The 18,435-nt window shown below is 37.3% G+C and overlaps 2 protein-coding genes across 2 annotated transcripts; one reads left to right on the top strand and one right to left on the bottom strand.

Moving 5' to 3' along the window:
- Positions 1-1,384: 1,384 nt before the first annotated feature.
- On the bottom strand, positions 1,385-11,504 carry e2f4 (E2F transcription factor 4). The gene is made up of 10 exons (XM_051884463.1): positions 11,008-11,504; positions 9,805-9,914; positions 8,631-8,792; positions 8,062-8,105; positions 7,852-7,916; positions 7,337-7,637; positions 6,988-7,131; positions 3,470-3,514; positions 3,286-3,330; positions 1,385-2,986 (listed from the first exon to the last, which is right to left on the bottom strand). Exons 1-10 carry the CDS (start codon positions 11,161-11,163, stop codon positions 2,871-2,873), a joined length of 1,188 nt encoding a protein of 395 aa, XP_051740423.1. The 5' UTR covers positions 11,164-11,504; the 3' UTR covers positions 1,385-2,870.
- A 2,061-nt stretch (positions 11,505-13,565) lies between these two features.
- Positions 13,566-18,104, top strand: LOC127506640 (cytochrome P450 2F2-like). The gene is made up of 9 exons (XM_051883266.1): positions 13,566-13,777; positions 13,950-14,112; positions 14,299-14,451; positions 14,543-14,703; positions 14,933-15,106; positions 16,774-16,912; positions 16,992-17,179; positions 17,251-17,392; positions 17,468-18,104. Exons 1-9 carry the CDS (start codon positions 13,616-13,618, stop codon positions 17,659-17,661), a joined length of 1,476 nt encoding a protein of 491 aa, XP_051739226.1. The 5' UTR covers positions 13,566-13,615; the 3' UTR covers positions 17,662-18,104.
- Positions 18,105-18,435: the final 331 nt, after the last annotated feature.

An 18,435-nucleotide genomic window follows, 5' to 3' on the forward strand; every position in this document is an offset into this window, starting at 1 on the left:
GTTTGTATTGCGTGCAACTTTTTGCATCAGTGCAATTTATTGGATTAATATCCTTCATATTGAACAACAGCATCATAAGTTAAATGGTTTGTTGAAATACATTTTTCTTTTAAACTTCCTTATATAATAGCTAAACAATTTTAATATTTATTTCACTTATTAAAGGGATAATTCACCCAAAAATGAAAATTCTGTCATCATTTACTCACCCTCAAGTTGTTCCAAACCTGTATAAATTTCTTTGCTCTGCTGAACACAAAGGAAGATATTTGGAAGAATGTTTGTAACCAAGCAGATCTCGCCCCCCATTGACTGCCATACTATTTTTTTCCTACTATGATAGTCAATGGGGGCCGAGATCTGCTTGGTTACAAACATTCTTCCAAATATCTTCCTTTTGAAGTGTTACTACCTTGGATATCTCCTTTCTCAGTCCCTCAAAGAAAATCCCATAAATCCCATTTTTTTGGAGTGTCAAATCTCTACTCCCTCCTCCAGGGGGCGGGAGGGACACTATTCAACTCGGAACTGTGAATATGATCAATTAGAAAAGTTACTCTAAAAAAGTAACTAATTACTAGCTACTAATTACATCTTCAAAATTGCATAAATTATTCTTGAACTGGAAGATATTTGGAAGAATGTTTGTAACCAAGCAGATCTCGCCTCCCATTGACTACCATAGTAGGAAAAAAATACTATGGCAGTGAATAGGGGGCAAGATCTGCTTGGTTACAAACATTCTTCCAAATATCTTTCTTTTGAAGCGTTACTACCTTTGGATATCTCCTTTCTCAGTCCCTCAAAGAAAATCACAAACTTTTTTTGGAGTGTTGAATCTCTGCTCCCTCCTCCGGGAGCAATGTTTGTAACCAAGCAGATCTCGGCCCCCATTGACTGCCATAGTATTTTTTTTCCTACTATGGTAGTCAATGGGGGGGGGAGATCTGCTTGGTTACAAACCAAGCAGATTTGTGTACAGCAGAACAAAGAAACTTACTCAGGTTTGGAACAACTTGAGGGTGAGTAAATGATGACAGAATTTTCATTTTTGGGTGAACTATCCCTTTAATTTAGCAACTAAAAACCTAAGATTGGTGCTTTTATCAAAGCAGAATGGTAATACCTTTGGATCAGTCCTTGAGGGATTCAAGCATTCGAACTATGTTACCAACCCAAGTTTTTAACCACTACACTACAATAGGCCTATTCAAGTGAAACGTGAACAGAAATGCCTGGATTTGCAGGATATGACTCAAGCACCTAGAAGCAGTATGACAGACTCCTAAGGAATTAAGTGAAGAAAAAAAAAAAAAAAAAAACACGAGAAGAAAAGGAGGAGCAAATACCTAAAAATCATAGACAAATTCAAGACCATCACAAATACAAAAACGTCTTTTATTTCAAGGGGATGACGATTCCAGTAAAGAACAACAATTCTGGTGTTTTGCATTGACACAGTGAGGACTTGAAAACTGCATTTGTAAAATTGACTCAACCAACCCAATTCAATGCATAGGGCTGGAAGTTACCTGCCTGATAATCTGTTTTAAAGTGCAATGTGGAGATAGGCTCGACAGAAAATGTATCTACTGAAAAACAGATCAGTTGGAAATCTATTGAGTACAAAAATAAATGGTAAATGCTTACTGTGTACAAGCATAAAAATATTATTTAGCAGGTAGGAACAATAAGAAAACAAGCAATGTTTTTTTTGTGGGGCCAACCATTAGTACCAACACAGTGAGGAGTCCACATAATGACATTCTGTTTGGACAGCGCTCATTACACAGCATGCTGATACTCTATTTGTCATATTGTGACTTCTTTTACTTCCCCCATAAACCCACATCCTTCTTTAGACAGTTATTCTCATATACAGACATAATAAAGACATCACATACTTTCAAAAGTATCTATACATGTATATAAACGGGTTAAGGACAGATGTAACGTATGGACTGAAAACAAAGGAAGGGACTGATTTAAAATACAAAAATAGCAATTGGCATCTAATTTAACATTTGTACAGGGCTTTACGAGTGACCTTTCCACATTAAACGAGGTTAAGTTCATAAGCAAACACTGTAGGCTAGCCATGAGTCAGATACGAAGTATTAACAATACACACCTGAAATAGACCAAGGAGGAATGGTTCATCCAACACTTTAAAGTTTGTTCCTTCACTTTTTCTTAGGATTTACGCTATGATAAATATATTTTGCTATGTAGCACCAAACTGTAAAGATTCCACACAATATAGGCCTCCCCGCTGCGACCGCTGCCTCTTCGGTTATTAGTGTAACTTAACTTAATTACGTCCGCATTGTGTTTCAGTCATTTGCTGTAAGATAATGGCTGAATCGCTTCAAACTTTATGCATTCTTCAAAAGCATAATTATAGAAGCAACACGCTTTTTTTCTTGAATAATCTGTATACTAGTTGCGTCCAGATCAGTAAAAACGAGCTTTAGAATAGGAAGACCATTTAAAAAGACACATCCAGCTGGTATTTTCACCGAACCATTGCTGGTGAATTTAGTCTATTTTGTGATAAATATGAATTTCCCTATACAAAAGTAGTATAAAAACAATGGCCTTGCTTGGGACTAATTGATTGAATATGGATCTCTGATATCTTCATCAGATTGGAGCAGTTGAATTTAGCAGGGAAAGTTCATTTTCAGTCAGTCACTTTGGGGTTGAAGTAAATATACACATATAAAAAAAGCTTTATATACACAGAATCAGCTTATCATACATATGGATCTGACACAGAGCCACGCTTTCTTTTTTCTCCTTCGAAAAGGGTTTTAAAAAAAGAAAGTTCTTTTAAGTACACTACTCTTGTTGTACGGTGTGTTTGGAGGTCAAAGGTTGGCAATGGGAACATCAAAAAGGTCACAAAGGCCCTCAGTCTCATCCAGGTTATAGATGTAGTCATGGTCACCCGGAGGAGGTGATAGACGGAGGAGCGGAGAGAAAACTATGAAAGAGAAAGAGAGAAGAAGAGTGATACTGTGGCCATCTTTGTGTAACCATATGAAGCGGTGTCTAAATGTTGCTCATTTTATTTTTCATCACACCCATCATTTATGTTAGCATCTAAAACGGGATATAATTTCAGTTGGTCAACTTTAAATTAGTTTTATTGATTATATAAACATGATATAATACATAAAGTTCTCGTGACATTGGATTTGTCACGTACACAAACATCCAAACTTCCATTTCATGTTTAGTAATAGACTAAGTACAGGTGGGCTGACTCGTGATCGGCTTTACCTTCTGATGACATCAGCTCCTCGAGCAAATCTGTACTCATAATTTCTGTATAGAGGAAGGAGGAAATGACAAATGTGAAAACAATTCTATGTTTTACTTCACCGGTTCAGTCAAGCATACTGGCAATAGACTGCGATAAACGTCAACGAGCAGCAAAACTCAAGCGTGTTAAACAAGTCCTCACCTTTAGGGTCAAACATTTCTGAAAGTTCTTTGGGGAAGTCCAGTACTGAGAAGAGAAAGGGAAAACAGAGTCAGAATTGTTTCAAGATGACAATTTGATTGCAAATGAGCCAGATTCAAACCCACACCTCCCAAACAAGCACCACAGTGTAAGAGCAACATGCACTGCCAAATTTCAGACATTTTAGATGAGAATTTTCTGTCATTAAAGGGATGGTTCACTCAAAAATGAAAATTATCCCATTGCGTCGGGTCAGAGGTTGCAAATCGATGTGTACCACCATCTGTCGGAAGCTAGTTATTAGAGTTCATAAAGTTTTAAATATGTATATTTTTCTTACAAAGAAAACTGCCATTGTAAAGCTTGGAGGAGCAAGTATATTTTTAAATATATCTCCGATTGTGTTTGACTGAAAGAAGACAGTCATATACACCTAGGATGGCTTGAAGGTGAGTAAATTATGGGATAATTTTCATTTTTGGTTGAACTAACCCTTTAAACCTTAGTGTTAATTTTGTCAGCTTTTTTGATATTTAGTCTTAGTCCTGTGTCATATGTACTTTTTAGTTATATTTAGTAACCCTTGTCCTGTTTTTCTTTAATCTAGTTTTAATCAATGAAAACTTAGTCACATTTTTGTCATGCTGCATAATGGATAAACTGATAATCACAATTAGTTTGCTCACAATTATTGCCATTTGAGAAATTTATTTTTGCACTTCATTGCACTTTCACCTATAAGCAAAAACCAAGAGAATGTCAACTCATACGGTTGGTTTATTCGACCATCTAGTTTCCTGATTTATTATAGGACGTTTATCATATAAATGAACATTCTCTACATTATGAAGACTGGTAAAGCAAGAGTTTTTTTTTTTTTTTCAAATTAAAACAGTGAAATTAATAATAGTAATTCCAATAATTCCAAGTTACATTAATGTTTTTTATTAAAATAACAGCAAAAAAGACTGCATTGTCACAGAGGTTGCATAAGTGCATTTATTCAGCATCCACAAACTGCAAATACAGTCGAGATCCATGTTTGGATTTATAACAGTTCATCACTGAGAAGGCGTGATCGCAGATTTAGTCAAAGCAAACGGCGCAAGCAACTGGTGACAGAACACAGACTGACTGAACGTTTGTAGGCGTTTTCAGATCATCTGTGCTTCTGCAATGTAGAGAGTGTGAGCATAGTTGCCAGATCGCAAATATTAAGTAAAACACTGGGTAGAAAATGTATCTTTTTAACAGAAAAGGTCTTATTGGGGGACTTAAATTCTTGACATCTGGCAACCGCACACATGAACGCTCGTAGAGGCTTGTTAAAAGCAGTCTGTAATATTTTTTAACCTCTTTTTATTCAACAAAAACAAAGAAGGATTTTGGTAAAGTTCTTATTGTTTAACTACATCTAAGTCTCGTCTTTTTTCGTCAACGATATTGCATGTTGATATAGTCACAGTTACCGTTATGACGTTGGTGTCGCCTTGTCATCGTCTCGTCTCAGTCATGGAAAAAAAGGTCATTGATGAACATTGTGTCATAGATTTTGTTAATGAAATTAAAGGGATGGTTCACCCAAAAATGAAAATTATCCCACGATTTACTCACCCTCAATCATCCAATGTGTATATGACTTTCTTATTTCAGATGAACACAATTCGAGATATATTTAAAAATATCCTGGCTCTTCCAAGCTTTATAATGGTAGTGAATGATTTTGAAGCACAAAAAAAAATTCATCCATCCATCATAAATATAATTCATATGGCTCCAGGGGGCTAATAAAAGGACTTCTGAAGCAAAGTGATCGGTTTTTGTAAGAAAAATATACATATTTAAAACTTCATAAACTAAAATAACTAGCTTCCAGCAGACGACCATACATATGCTGTGCAAGTCAACTTGCACCAAATGAGTAACCCCTGGCACGATGTATGACAGGATGTAGGAGTATCGTAAGCTTAGACGCCTCTTGCGGTTTAAACAAATAGGGTTGTGCAACAAACTAAAGCTCCTCTTCTCTTATACCGAAATCCTCTGATATTTCTCTTTAAAATTTCTCGTTTTAGACTTTCAATTCATGACCAGTGTTTCGTTTTGCTCTATTCACTGCGTTTCCACGTTCGGTATTGTGTCATGCGTTGAGTCAACGGTCACTCTTCCATCGCAAATCGATGCCTACAGCCGTCTGCCGAAAGCTAGTTATTATAGTTAATTAAGTTTTAAATATGGATAATTTTCTTACAAAAACCCATCACTTCACTTCAGAAGGCCTTTATTAACCCCCTGGAGCCATATAGATTATTTGCATGATGGATAGATGCATTTTTTGGGCTTCAAAATCTTGCGCCCCATTCCCTGCCATTATTAAACTTGGAAGAGCCAGGATATTTTTTTAAATATCTCTGATTGTGTTCATCTGAAAGAAGACAGTCATATACACCTAGGATGGCTTGAGGGTGAGTAAATCATGGGATAGTTTTCATTTTAGGGTGTACTTACCCTTTAAAGGGATAGTTCACCCAAAAATGAAAATTATCCCATGATTTACTCACCCTCAAGCCATCCTAGGTGTATATGACTATCTTCTTTCAGACAAACACAATCCGAGATATATTTAAAAATATCCTTATTCCTCCAAGGTTTATAATGGTTGTGAATGGTAACTCACATTCTGAAGACAGAAAAAATGTATCCATCCATAAAAAAAAAAAAAAGTAATCCATATGGCTCCAGGGGGTTAATAAAGGCCTTTTGAAGTGAAGGGATGTGTTTTTGTAAGAAAAATATCTATATATAAAACTTAATAAAGTCGAATAACGAGCTTCCGGTAGACGACCGCACGCAGAATGCGCAAGTCGACTTGAGCCAAATGAGTAACCCGTGACGCTATGCATGACGCAGGATGTAGGAGTATCGTAAGCTTAGACGCCTCTCGCGGTTTAAACAAATAGGGCTGTGCAACAAACTGAAGCTCCTCTTCTCTTATATCGAAATCCTCCGACATTTCTCTTTAAAATTTCTCGATTTCTAATTTGAGATCAGTTTTGCTCTCTCCTCTTCGCCTCCACGTTCGTCATTGCGTTCGGGTCAAAGGTTGTTCTTCCGCCCAAATTGACGTGCGCAATATGCGTACGGTCATCCACCGGAAGCTCGTTATTTCGAATTTATAAAGTTTTATATATGGATATTTTTCTTACAAAAACACATCCCTTCGCTTCAAAAGGCCTTTATTAACCCCCGGAGCCGTATGGATTACTTTTTTTTATGGATGGATGCATTTTTTCGGTCTTCAGAATGTGAGTTACCATTCACAACCATTATAAACCTTGGAGGACTAAGAATATTTTTAAATATATCTCAGATTGTGTTCGTCTGAAAGAAGATATACACCTAGGATGGCTTGAGGGTGAGTAAATCATGGGATAATTTTTGGGTGAACTATCCCTTTAACGCTACATTAAAAGGTTAATGACACAATCAGTCTCATTTTCAAATGCACGGGCACTTACAATCTGAAGGGTCTGTTTTGATTGGTTCAAAAAGTGTTGATGAATCAGGAAGTGAAGAGCTGTCCAATGAAGCAGATGACTGCAGCTGCTGGGTTCCCGCTGAAGATGCCGGATTGGCTGTTGTATCGGAGGTGCTTGAAATCTCTACAACCCCAGAGGAAAAAGACATAATATATAATTTCTCATGCTTTATTATTATTAATTCATTATTAAATATATTATTACCATATTACATATTTATATTCAATTACACATATAATTTAATTATATATATATATATATATATATATATAAATAACTGCAGACACAGTATTTAACTAATGACAAATTTTCATCAATTTCATCCAACCTTTGGCTGCCCCAGCAGCAGAGACAGTGGTTGTGTTGGGAGGGACCGTGGTGGAGGAGGTGGTAGGACTCTGGCAGGTGGAGGCAGGCGATGGCGTACTGTTGGCTGCTGGTTTGGTGGGTGCAACAGCAGCAGAGGTAGTTGAAGCAGGGGTGGACAGGCTCTGAAGCATGTCGTCTGGCGGGGGCACGGGCAGCACCACAGGAGAAGAACTAGAGGGATCCTTATTCACCAGGAGGACCTCGATGGGACCTGCAGAGCTCTTCAGGTGAATCTGGTACTTCTTTTGTCCATTGACATGCTACAAAAAAAGTAAGTGCATTTAGCTTCTGGATTGTGGTGTTTTCCTTAAGAAGCATAAATTATATGAAGTCATAACACTAATAAAATAGTGCTAAAAAGTATTATTTTTGGGTACTATGGTGATGTGTGTTCATACAGTATATATAATTAACAAAATCAATTACTCAATCAGATATCCAGTGGTTTTTAATGGAAATACAAGCAGCACTTACAGATTCAGGCACAGGGACCTCCAGTTGTGTTCCTGAGGGAGCTCTGATTGCTAGAAGAGTGTCACCTAGTGGCAGACAAACATACATAGAGTTAACTTTAATAAAGAAACATAAATACGGGAAGACATTTGCAGCTTTATGACTGGTAATATTTGTTTTTGCAGTGACATTGCTGCTTTGTTAGGTGTCTGATGGAAAAAAAAAACCAACCTTTGAAGCAATTGCAGAGGTCTTGATGCGTTACATATGCCAGAGTGTGTCAAGTTAAGGACATACGGCAAACATATGCTGAATTCAGAACCACATACTACTCTTACTACTTCTGCCATAGATGTGTGTGTCGCGTCCTTTACCGTGACGCCAAACCTCCTCATAGCGGAAGAAAACCACCGTGTTTACAACTGTGACAACGAGCGCTTATCAGGATCAACTAAACGCAGGATTTAAAAAATTATGCAAAGTTCGTGGCATAGACTCTTTGAAATACAGCCCAAGAGTTTTATACGCCAGTGTGGTCTATAGTAGGGAGATCGACATTTCATTTTCACGCACCTAAACATGACGCTGAACTAAACAAACCATGATTGGTTGCTTTACATGTCAGTCAGATGGCCTCTGGGTGGTCCTTGGCCAATGAAAGCTGCTATGGAGTTCTTCAGTCAGTGTGAAAGTCTGGCTACATGAGACTACGGCTAACAACTTTTCCAATAAAAACTTCACTTTAAGGAGTATCATGTAGAGTGAAAACAGTGGACTTAAAGGTGTAGTTAAAAGGATATGGGCTATTTAGTGAGTCGTCTGTCACGTTCTTGATGCTCTGCTGAACCCAAACTCTCTGCTGGTCCAGTTCATGTTCCCTCCTGTCAAGATCCTCCAATTCCAACTTGAGGTCTATCAGCTTGTCTGCAATTTCACGCGTGTTGCAACCCGGACCAACACCCCTACAAATGAACGAAAATAGAAACAGATATTTAGATCAAGTGAATTAGTTGACATTTGAACAGACAGCTCTATGAAACAGAAATAGCCCCAGCTTAATCATTTAAACAGTTGTCTCAGAGGAGCAATTAGCTGCATTTTCATGATTAGGTTGGGTTATTTCTTAAAAATAAACCTTGTTTAATTTGTGCATTGGCACTTACTATGCATTGCATTGTTGTAAATAATAATACCATTCAAAATTTTTAATGTTTTTGAAAAAAGTATCTTATGCTCACCATGACTGCATTTATTTGATCAAAAACACAGTAAACGGCAATATTGTGAAATATTATTACAACTTCAAAGAACTTTTTTTATCTGAATATATTTTAAATGTAATTAATTTCTTAGATGGAAAAGCTGTATTTTCAGCATCATTACTCACTTCAGTGTCACATGATCATTCGAATATGCTGATTTGCTGCTCAAGAAACATTTAATATTATTATCAGTGTTGAAAACAGTTGGGCTGCTTAATATTTTTGTAGTTTGAACATAAAGTTGCAAACAACTGAATATATCTTAGAAATATTTTGTTACAATATGTCTTTACGGTCACTTTTGGATAAACTTAATACGTCCTTGCTGAATAAAACTATTAATTTCTTTCAAAAAAAATCGTACTGACCCTCAAACTTTTGAATGATTAGCGTACATACAATAATTTATACAACATATAATTTGAATTTTAAAAAAGTTGCTATACCCATGCAATAACAATTAAGAAATAGGCCTGAATAAAAAGCATTGTCCTTTTTATCTTCTTATACACACTCTTGCTTAATAGCATGTATTTAACATTATAATCACATAATTCTAATTAGATTCACAAAGAAAAGATGCCAGAGATTATTTTAAGTGTTATTCCTAGTGGCCCACTAAACTTTTTAATGCAGTGACCAACAAAATAGTAACAAGGAGTATATTTCAACATTAAAAATACATCAGAAAGCATCCGCATAACTGCCTTACTTCCACTGGATGCTGTTTTTGGATTTCTTCTCAATGAGTCCAATGCCTTCCAAAACATTGGTGATGTCGTAGATGCGCCTTTTCTGCCTTACAGCCAAAGTATCTGCAGCCTAAATCACATTAACACAAACAAATCAAACCATATTATTGATTATTCTCATTACATGCAACTGGACTAACTACACAAGTGTTTTGAACATTGCAAATGTTTTGCATACAAAGCCTTTAAAAGAACAGTTCACTGAAAAATCAACTCATTTACTCACTTTTCATGACTTTATTTCTTCTGTGAGAAGCGTATTAGGTAGAATGTAAAAGACTGACAGCATTGGTCACCATTCACTTGCATTGCATCTTTATTCAATGCAATGAAAGTGAATGGTGACTGAGGCTGTCATACAGCCTAACATCTCCTTTTGTGTTCCCACTGAAGAAAGCAAGTCATATTGGTTTGGAACAAAATGAGGATGAGTAAATGACAGAATTTTCATTTTTCTTTGAACTGTCCCTTTAAGACGTGTTAAAACAGACAAAAACAGCCCAGAAAAGTTGACAAGCAAGCAACTTGATGCAATCAGGTTCCAGCAGGTCCTGCTCACTTCTAAACGACTTCAATACTTTGAATACACAATCCAAGATCATTCTAATCACCAAATAAGTCTTTTAATACGACTTTAGACGCGTAATACCGTGTTTAACCCCCAAAAGTCGCAAAAAAACGCACCCCCTGGTCGCACAGGCCTAAACTATCCCAAACTCCAGAGCACGTGCTTGTTTTGAAGGCTTTTGTTTGAGTTTTCAGTCCGGACGGGATCCGTTTCCCAACCGCAAGTAACCTCCGGAATACAACAACAAACACCACAGGAGCGGTTTTGCTTTGCCGACAGTGACATTACATTTGCAACCTGTTAGCTGGCTCGCCTGGTTTAGTGGAGGAACTACTTTATTTAAGCCGAGCTGTCGGGGAGTTGAGAGAGGGGTTGTACATGCACGCGATCCCCTCCTCCCTTACCAAAGAAACTTTTAATCAACTTTTCTGTGCTGTTACACGACCTGGAGTGCATCTGTTTGCATGCAAACATTAAAAACGATGCATTTGCAGCAGGCGCTGTCCGTCTTGCGCATCGCTCGTGCGATGCTGAAAACATATAGCTGATGATGGTGATGGTGATAGTAATGATGATGATGTCGTCTCGTGCTTACAGCTTTCAAATCCAGCACTCCGTCCTTCGCTTCCTGCAGCAGAGTCACAAATTTGGTCGTGAGCAGCCCGAGACTTTTCTCGTGGCGACTGGGGGTCTGCGGCTGCAGCGACTCTCCCATCGCTCCCAGTTCGCTTCTTCCGGTTTCTAAATCCATCAAGTTGCTTGTAAAGTATTAATAAATCCCCACAGTTCTGTTTGCGGTCGGTTTATGTTTGTAGATTGAACGCTTTCTGCTGTTATATCGCTGACAGCACCGCTTCTGCCGCCCAAACGCTCGCTTCCCGTCAACGGCCGGTGATTCCTAAAGCATGGACGGGAAAGTTTCCCTCGAAATGAGAGAGTTAAGCCCCCGTTCAAGGTCCGGTCCGGTTCAGGACACAGGTTACCCGAACCCAGATGGCCTAACAAGAACAGACGCTCTCACAAGCACCAGAGCTGAGCTGCTTGAATGACTGAAGCCGTTGATAGCGCGGTGCATCATGGGATGACATGCTAAAAAATGGAAGGCTCTGTCGAACGGCCTGTAGGGGGCGATAAGAACGGCACATTATTGAACTGAAGCGGCCATGTGGGGGCTACAGATACCGGTTTTTCTCTTTGTCATCTGCTGAATTGAAAAATGCAAGTTTTTATGAGATTGAATTATTAACAATTTAAAGCTGTAAGCCACCCGTGCTTGCTGAATTTTTTTACTTTTTCCATCATATTATGAATTGTTTTATCATTAGGCATTGGATAGATAGATAGATAGATAGATAGATAGATAGATAGATAGATAGACACATCTATAATATGGTTTGTTGAAAGTAAATAAAACAGACTGACAGAGTTAGGCTAATGTATGTGTTTGTCAATGGATACGCATTCCAGCTTCCCCTAAACTTTTAATAGGAATGTTGTATGCTCTAATATGACCAGTTATTTACGCCGTCATCACCTGTGTGTTGATAGCGCACAAGCGCTAGATGAGAGTTTAAACTAAACTCATTTAAGTCTTGCCAATTTAAACATTCGAGCACAAGACGTGAAAGAGAACTTGCGCACGCGTTGTGAGATTTGCGCTCATCCGAAGAGTGCTCACGGAAGCGTGTGTACAGCGCACGGAGAGCGCATGTGTTCAGTATCAGTGCACTAGATCCGTGCATTATGTCTTAAAGTGACAGCAGCCTAATATTCCTACTGTTTTTAATGTTAAAGGGTTAGTTCACCAAAAAATGAAAATAATGTAATTTATTACTCACCCTCATGCCGTTCCACACCTGTAAAACCTTCATTCATCTTCGGAACACAAATTAAGATATTTTTGTTGAAATCCGATGGCTCAGTGAGGCCTGCATAGCCAGCAATGACATTTCTTCTCTCAAGATCCATTAATGTACTAAAAACATATTTAAATCAGTTCATGTGAGTACAGTGGTTCAATATTAATATTATAAAGCGACGAGAATATTTTTGGTGCGCCAAAAAAACAAAATAACGACTTATATAGTGATGGCCGATTTCAAAACACTGCTTCAGGAAGCTTCGGAGCGTTATGAATCTTTTGTGTCGAATCATGATTCGGATCGCGTGTCAAACCACCAAACTGCTGAAATCACGTGGCACTTTGGCACTCCGAACCGCTGATTCGGCACGCCGATTCATAACGATCCAAAGCTTCATGAAGCAGTGTTTTAAAATCGGCCATCACTATATAAGTCATTATTTCGTTTTTTTGGCGCACCAAAAATATTCTCATCGCTTTATAATATTAATATTGAACCACTGTACTCACATGAACTGATTTAAATATGTTTTTAGTACATTAATGGATCTTGAGAGAGGAAATGTCATTGCTGGCTATGGAGGCCTCACTGAGCCATCGGATTTCAACAAAAATATCTTAATTTGTGTTCCGAAGATGAACGAAGGTCTTACGGGTGTGGAACGGCATGAGGGTGAGTAATAAATGACATTATTTTCATTTTTGGGTGAACTAACCATTTAATCAAACAACAAAAGACAAGGAAATCACTCACTGCTCTTGACTGAATAGCTTTTGTAACTTAATTAATAATTAATAATTAAAAATAATGATTAATCTTTATTTAATTTATACAGTTAAGATTATATGCAATGTTGTTTTATATTTGATTAGCTACTTTAATAAATTTCTGCACCTGAAAACTATTGTTAGATACCTGAAAAACCCAAAAAGCACTGTTTATTTTATTTGTATCTTTGCTCTACTGTATTTATTTGTGTTGTTGAACATACCAAGCTGTACCGAAACCGTGATAAAAACCAAACTGTGAGTAATAAAAAATGTAGATAGATAGATAAAATATGTCAGATAAATATATTGAAAAATGTCAAATAGGAACAGAGAGATAAACAGAGAGATTAAAATGTTTCAGTTGTATGACGGTAACATAAACTTTTGATTACATTTTGCCGGAAAATAATTAAGCTCTGTCTTGGATTGGTTATTATTAGTATATTAATTTTGAGCCTTCAGGCAACATGCTCCGTGGGAATGTTTAGTATTTGAAGTGGGAGGGCTCGGTGCATTAGTATCTGAGTTTAAATGTGAAACGCGAGCAGTTCACAGCTGGACATCCGTCAGCATGCTGGGCTTTCTGATACTGGTGTGGATATGCATCTTCATCCTGTTCCTCTTCATCCAGATCCCGAGGCCAAAGAACTTTCCACCAGGACCTCGTCCTTTGCCATTATTTGGGAATTTGCTAGAGCTAAACATCACTAATCCTTTGAAAGATTTCGAGAGGGTACAGTACTATATTATTTGAACACTTCCTTAATCATTAGTTAAAGAAATATATATTAAGGATAACCATACGACTTTCAAGAGTTGACAATATTTTACTGCACTGTAAAATATCTGGTAATGTATTGCATAATGAGCAGCTCTGTGTGACGTCTTAACACTAAACCTTTTAGCTGGGAGAACGCTATGGAAAAGTTTACAGTCTGTACCTTGGATCAAAACCTTGGGTGGTTCTGAATGGTTTTGAGGTTTTGAAGGAGGCTCTTGTTACTAAGGCTGTGGACTTTGCAGGACGTCCTCAGGACCTCCTGGTCAACCATGTTACAAAAGGAAGCGGTAAATCTACTTGCAAATGAACTTCACTCTTATACCTCTGTACAGACTACGGTTAATCAATATGTTTTTGAAGTTGTTCACTTTGTGTCTCCTCTTTATACAGAGTCCAAAGAGCATTTTCAGCCTTATCTGATATTACACTTAGTATCATTGAGGCCCGTAAATAACATTTACATATAATCGCAGGTGTAATTTTGTCCGACTATGGCCCCAGTTGGAAAGAACACAGACGCTTTGCTCTGATGACCCTGAGAAACTTTGGCCTGGGGAAGAAGTCAATGGAGGAGAGAATTCTGGGAGAGGTTTCACATGTTGTTGCTAAATTGGAAAAAGGAGTTGGTAATAATGTATCTTATTTTCTGTATCTCAAAACAAACTCACACAAGAGCTTGACTTGACATTCAGATCAATATATTTTGTGTCTGTACAGGAAGCTCCTTTGACCCTCAGACTATGTTCCACAATGCTGCATCAAATATCATTTGCATTGTTCTGTTTGGATCCCGATATGATTATGACGATGAATTCCTCAAGCTTTTCGTTCACCTCTATACAGAGAATGCAAAGATTGCCAATGGACCATGGGCCATGGTGAGGCATTTCATCACTTCATGTTTTAAGTGTTTATATATTTGCTGCTAAAAAAGAGAAGCCCAACAGTCTGAAATCACATTTAATTTAATTGTTATTATTTATTTTTTATTGTTTAAATAAAAGTTTCAGGACTATCTAATGACCATCAAAGAAATTTAAAATAAAAATACTTTCTCTTAATTGTCTTTTGGACTTTTTATGAAGAATTTTCTCTATTTTATTGCAGATATACGATACATTTCCTATGCTGAGATTTCTGCCCCTGCCCTTCAAGAAGGCCTTTAAAAATGCCAGCAAGGCCAGAGAATTGTCTGCACAACTGGTCAATGAACACAAAAAGACAAGAGTCCCAGGAGAGCCCAGAGACGTCATTGACTGCTATCTGGATGAGCTTGATAGGGTGTGTGCGCATCTATGATGGTATTTTTTTAGGAATGTGCAATATATCGGTACCATATCGGTTATCGCCGATATCATATTTTTTTATTTATCAGTATCAGTATGTGAAAACTAAGCTTTTTGAAGATGGTCTCCTAAGTGGATAAATTTGAAACGCTGTTTTCGCGTTATAGTATGGATTGTGAAAACAGAGTTATTTGAAAACGATGATGCATGTTTAGTCATGTGACGCACATTGTAGCGATAGATATTAAAGGGATAGTTCACCCAAAAATGAAAATACTGTCATCATTTACTCACTTCCAAGTTGTTCCAAATCTGTATAAATTTCTTTGTTCTGCTGAACACAAATGAAGATATTTTGAAGAAAGTGTGTAACCAGGCTGCTTTGGGGCACCATTGACTTCCATAGTAGGAAAAAAAAATACTATGGAAGTCAATGGTGCCCCAGAACTGTTCAGTTTCTCACATTCTTCAAAATATCTTCCTTTCTGTTCAACAGAACAAAGAAATTTATACAGGTTTGGAACAACCTGAGGGTTAGTAAATGATGACAGAATTTTCATTTTGGGGTGAACTATCCCTTTAAGGCCGGGACAATACATCAATTCACGATACAAAGAATCTGGTGCAGATATTTTCTGATGTATCATGATTCTCTCTCAAATCGATTCTAAGCTTAGTTTTTAAAGGATTAGTTCACTTGAAAATCAAAAGTATTCCAAGCTTTATTCACCCCTTAAGTCATCCTAGGGTGTATATGACTTTCTTCTTTCTGATGAACACAATCTGAGTTATATTAATAAATATCCTGACGCATCTGAGCTTTATAATGGCAGTGAACAGGATGAGTATGAAGCTCGAGAAAGTGCATCCATCCATCATAAACGTACTCCACACGGCTCTGGGGGTTAATAAAGGCCTTCTGAAGCAAAGCGATGTATTTGTGTAAGAAAAATATCCATATTTAACGAGTTATAAAGTAAAATATCTAGCTTCCGCCAGACTGCCTTCCGTGGATGCACTTTCTCAAGCTTCATACTCATCCTGTTCACTGCCATTATAAAGCTCAGATGCGTCAGGATATTTATTAATATAACTCAGATTGTGTTCATCAGAAAGAAGAAAGTCATATACACCTAGGATGGCTTGAGGGTGAGTAAATCATGGGGTAATTTTGATTTTAAAGTGAACTAATCCTTTAACAGCAGAGAGGGTTTTGAAATAAAAATGCAAATGTATCTGGATTAATGTAGACATAGCGTTAAAGTTAGGGGCCGTTTACACGACACCATTTTCAAATGGAAAACTTTTTATGGATTTTGACCATTCATTTACATGACAACAGCCAGTTTTTGAAAATGATACTCTTATTATCTCTGTGTAAACTACAAAAAAAATGTGAATTTGTGAAAAACATCATGCGCATGCATACTACGTGTTCCATTTATAGGTGCGTAGTGTTTCTTTACAAATTGACATCGCCAACTACTGGTCTGGCAGCATAATGCAGCATTTTTAGCCGTTTTTGCGGATCCGTGTGAACAGGGATCCTTTTGACCATGTTGTCACCTGTACACAAAAAAAGCAAAAACCTTTTCTGTTTTTAGTACATCGTTGTCATATAAACGTATCCTCATTCTTTAAAATTTTCTTTAATTTTACCAGAGAGGAAATGATGGTTCCTCATTTGCTGAAGCTCAGCTTATCCTGTACATTCTGGATTTGCACTTTGCAGGGACTGATACCACATCTAACACCCTCCTCACTGCATTTCTCTACCTCATGACCCACCCAGAGGTTCAAGGTTTGTGTTTTGTTTTATTAACGCATTTTAATTAATTCGTTCAGTGCTTTAGCTTAAACATAACTTTTTATTTCACCAGCAAAATGTCAGCAAGAGATTGATGATGTTCTGGCGGGTAAAGATCACGCATCGTATGAAGACAGACATGATATGCCGTACACAATGGCTGTGATTCATGAAGTTCAGCGCGTCGCTAACACTGTACCGCTAAGTGTGTTTCACTGCACCACCAAAGACACTGAGCTGATGGGCTACAACATCCCGAAGGTGAGGAAACCTCTATATAAAGTGAGTTTTAACCCTTTAAAATCATAACGTTGTCTCTTTTTCTTCTCTAGGGAACTTTTGTTATTCCCAACCTCAGTAGTGTACTCAAAGAAGAAGGCCAGTGGAAGTTTCCTCATGAGTTCAATCCAGCCAACTTCCTGAATGAGCAGGGCCAGTTTGAGAAGCCTGAGGCTTTTATGCCCTTTTCTGCAGGTAACAGTTCAGACATTTTTTGTGTTTTATCTTGTCCAGACTTGTTCTGTGATCATCATTGTATGTGTTTTACAGGTCCTCGCGTGTGTCTCGGTGAGGGTCTTGCGCGTATGGAGCTCTTCCTGGTCATGGTCACTCTGTTGCGCCGTTTCCAGTTTGTGTGGCCCGATGATGCTGGGGAACCAGATTACACCCCGGTGTATGGGGTCACCCTCACCCCGAAACCCTACAGAATGCACATCAAGTGCAGACAGACAGTCAAATTATGATAATCGTGTCAATTTTCTGTTGCAAAAGATGACTTGATGTTATTATTTTAATAACAGAGTATGTATTATGACTGGTCATACAGAATATATTATAAAAAGTTCATAAAAAGAATCATGCAGTCCTTAAATTAAAAAAAAAAACAAAAAACTTATCTGTATGTATCCCAGTGTGGTTTTATTGTGTTCACTTGTAGGGTTATCATCATTATTGAAAACTAAAAAAAAAAAAAAACTGGAACTCCATGTGTAACAAGAAACATTTCTTAATATAATCAATGTTGAAACTAAATTTGTTCAGGATTCTTTGATGACTATAAAGTTCAAAAGAACAGCATTTATTTGAAATAGAAATCTTTTGTAATATTATAAATGTCTTTACTGTCACTTTTGATCAATTGAATGCATCATTTCTTGCTGAATAAACGTATTAATTTCTTTCAAAAGACTCCAAACTTTTGTAAGGTGGTGGAACTTCATTAAACATGAACATACAACTAAATAACAATAGACAACTATATAAAACACTTAAAAAACTTAAACGTAAACAAAATTATAAACTGATAATAAAGTAAAATTGGAAAATTCAAAACTACATGACCTTGTTTACCCTGTAGCTATATAAAAAATAATAATTTGGCTTTGTAAGTGGTCTTTTGACTCATACACCTGATAAACTGGAAATGGAACTGACTCCAGTCTCTATACTGTGAAGAGATTTGCATTCAATTATAGAGTTCAAACCAGTTTAATCCAGGTGAATACAGAATGAAACGC

The sequence above is a fragment of the Ctenopharyngodon idella genome, chromosome 24 (genome assembly GCF_019924925.1).
Source record: "Ctenopharyngodon idella isolate HZGC_01 chromosome 24, HZGC01, whole genome shotgun sequence".
NCBI lineage: Eukaryota > Metazoa > Chordata > Actinopteri > Cypriniformes > Xenocyprididae > Ctenopharyngodon > Ctenopharyngodon idella.

What these genes read in the sequence shown, in the direction of transcription:
- e2f4 (XM_051884463.1), bottom strand. Translation starts at nt 11,163, where the DNA reads ATGGATTTAGAAACCGGAAGAAGCGAACTGGGAGCGATGGGAGAGTCG. An exon ending in GACGACTCACTAAATAGCCC is followed by an intron (nt 8,106 to 8,630) that starts ATATCCTTTTAA and finishes AACTTGACACAC; the next exon opens with TCTGGCATATGTAACGCATC. An exon ending in CCTCTGCAATTGCTTCAAAG is followed by an intron (nt 7,917 to 8,061) that starts GTTGGTTTTTTT and finishes GTCTGCCACTAG; the next exon opens with GTGACACTCTTCTAGCAATC.
- LOC127506640 (XM_051883266.1), top strand. Translation starts at nt 13,616, where the DNA reads ATGCTGGGCTTTCTGATACTGGTGTGGATATGCATCTTCATCCTGTTC. An exon ending in TAAATTGGAAAAAGGAGTTG is followed by an intron (nt 14,452 to 14,542) that starts GTAATAATGTAT and finishes GTGTCTGTACAG; the next exon opens with GAAGCTCCTTTGACCCTCAG. An exon ending in GACCCACCCAGAGGTTCAAG is followed by an intron (nt 16,913 to 16,991) that starts GTTTGTGTTTTG and finishes TTATTTCACCAG; the next exon opens with CAAAATGTCAGCAAGAGATT.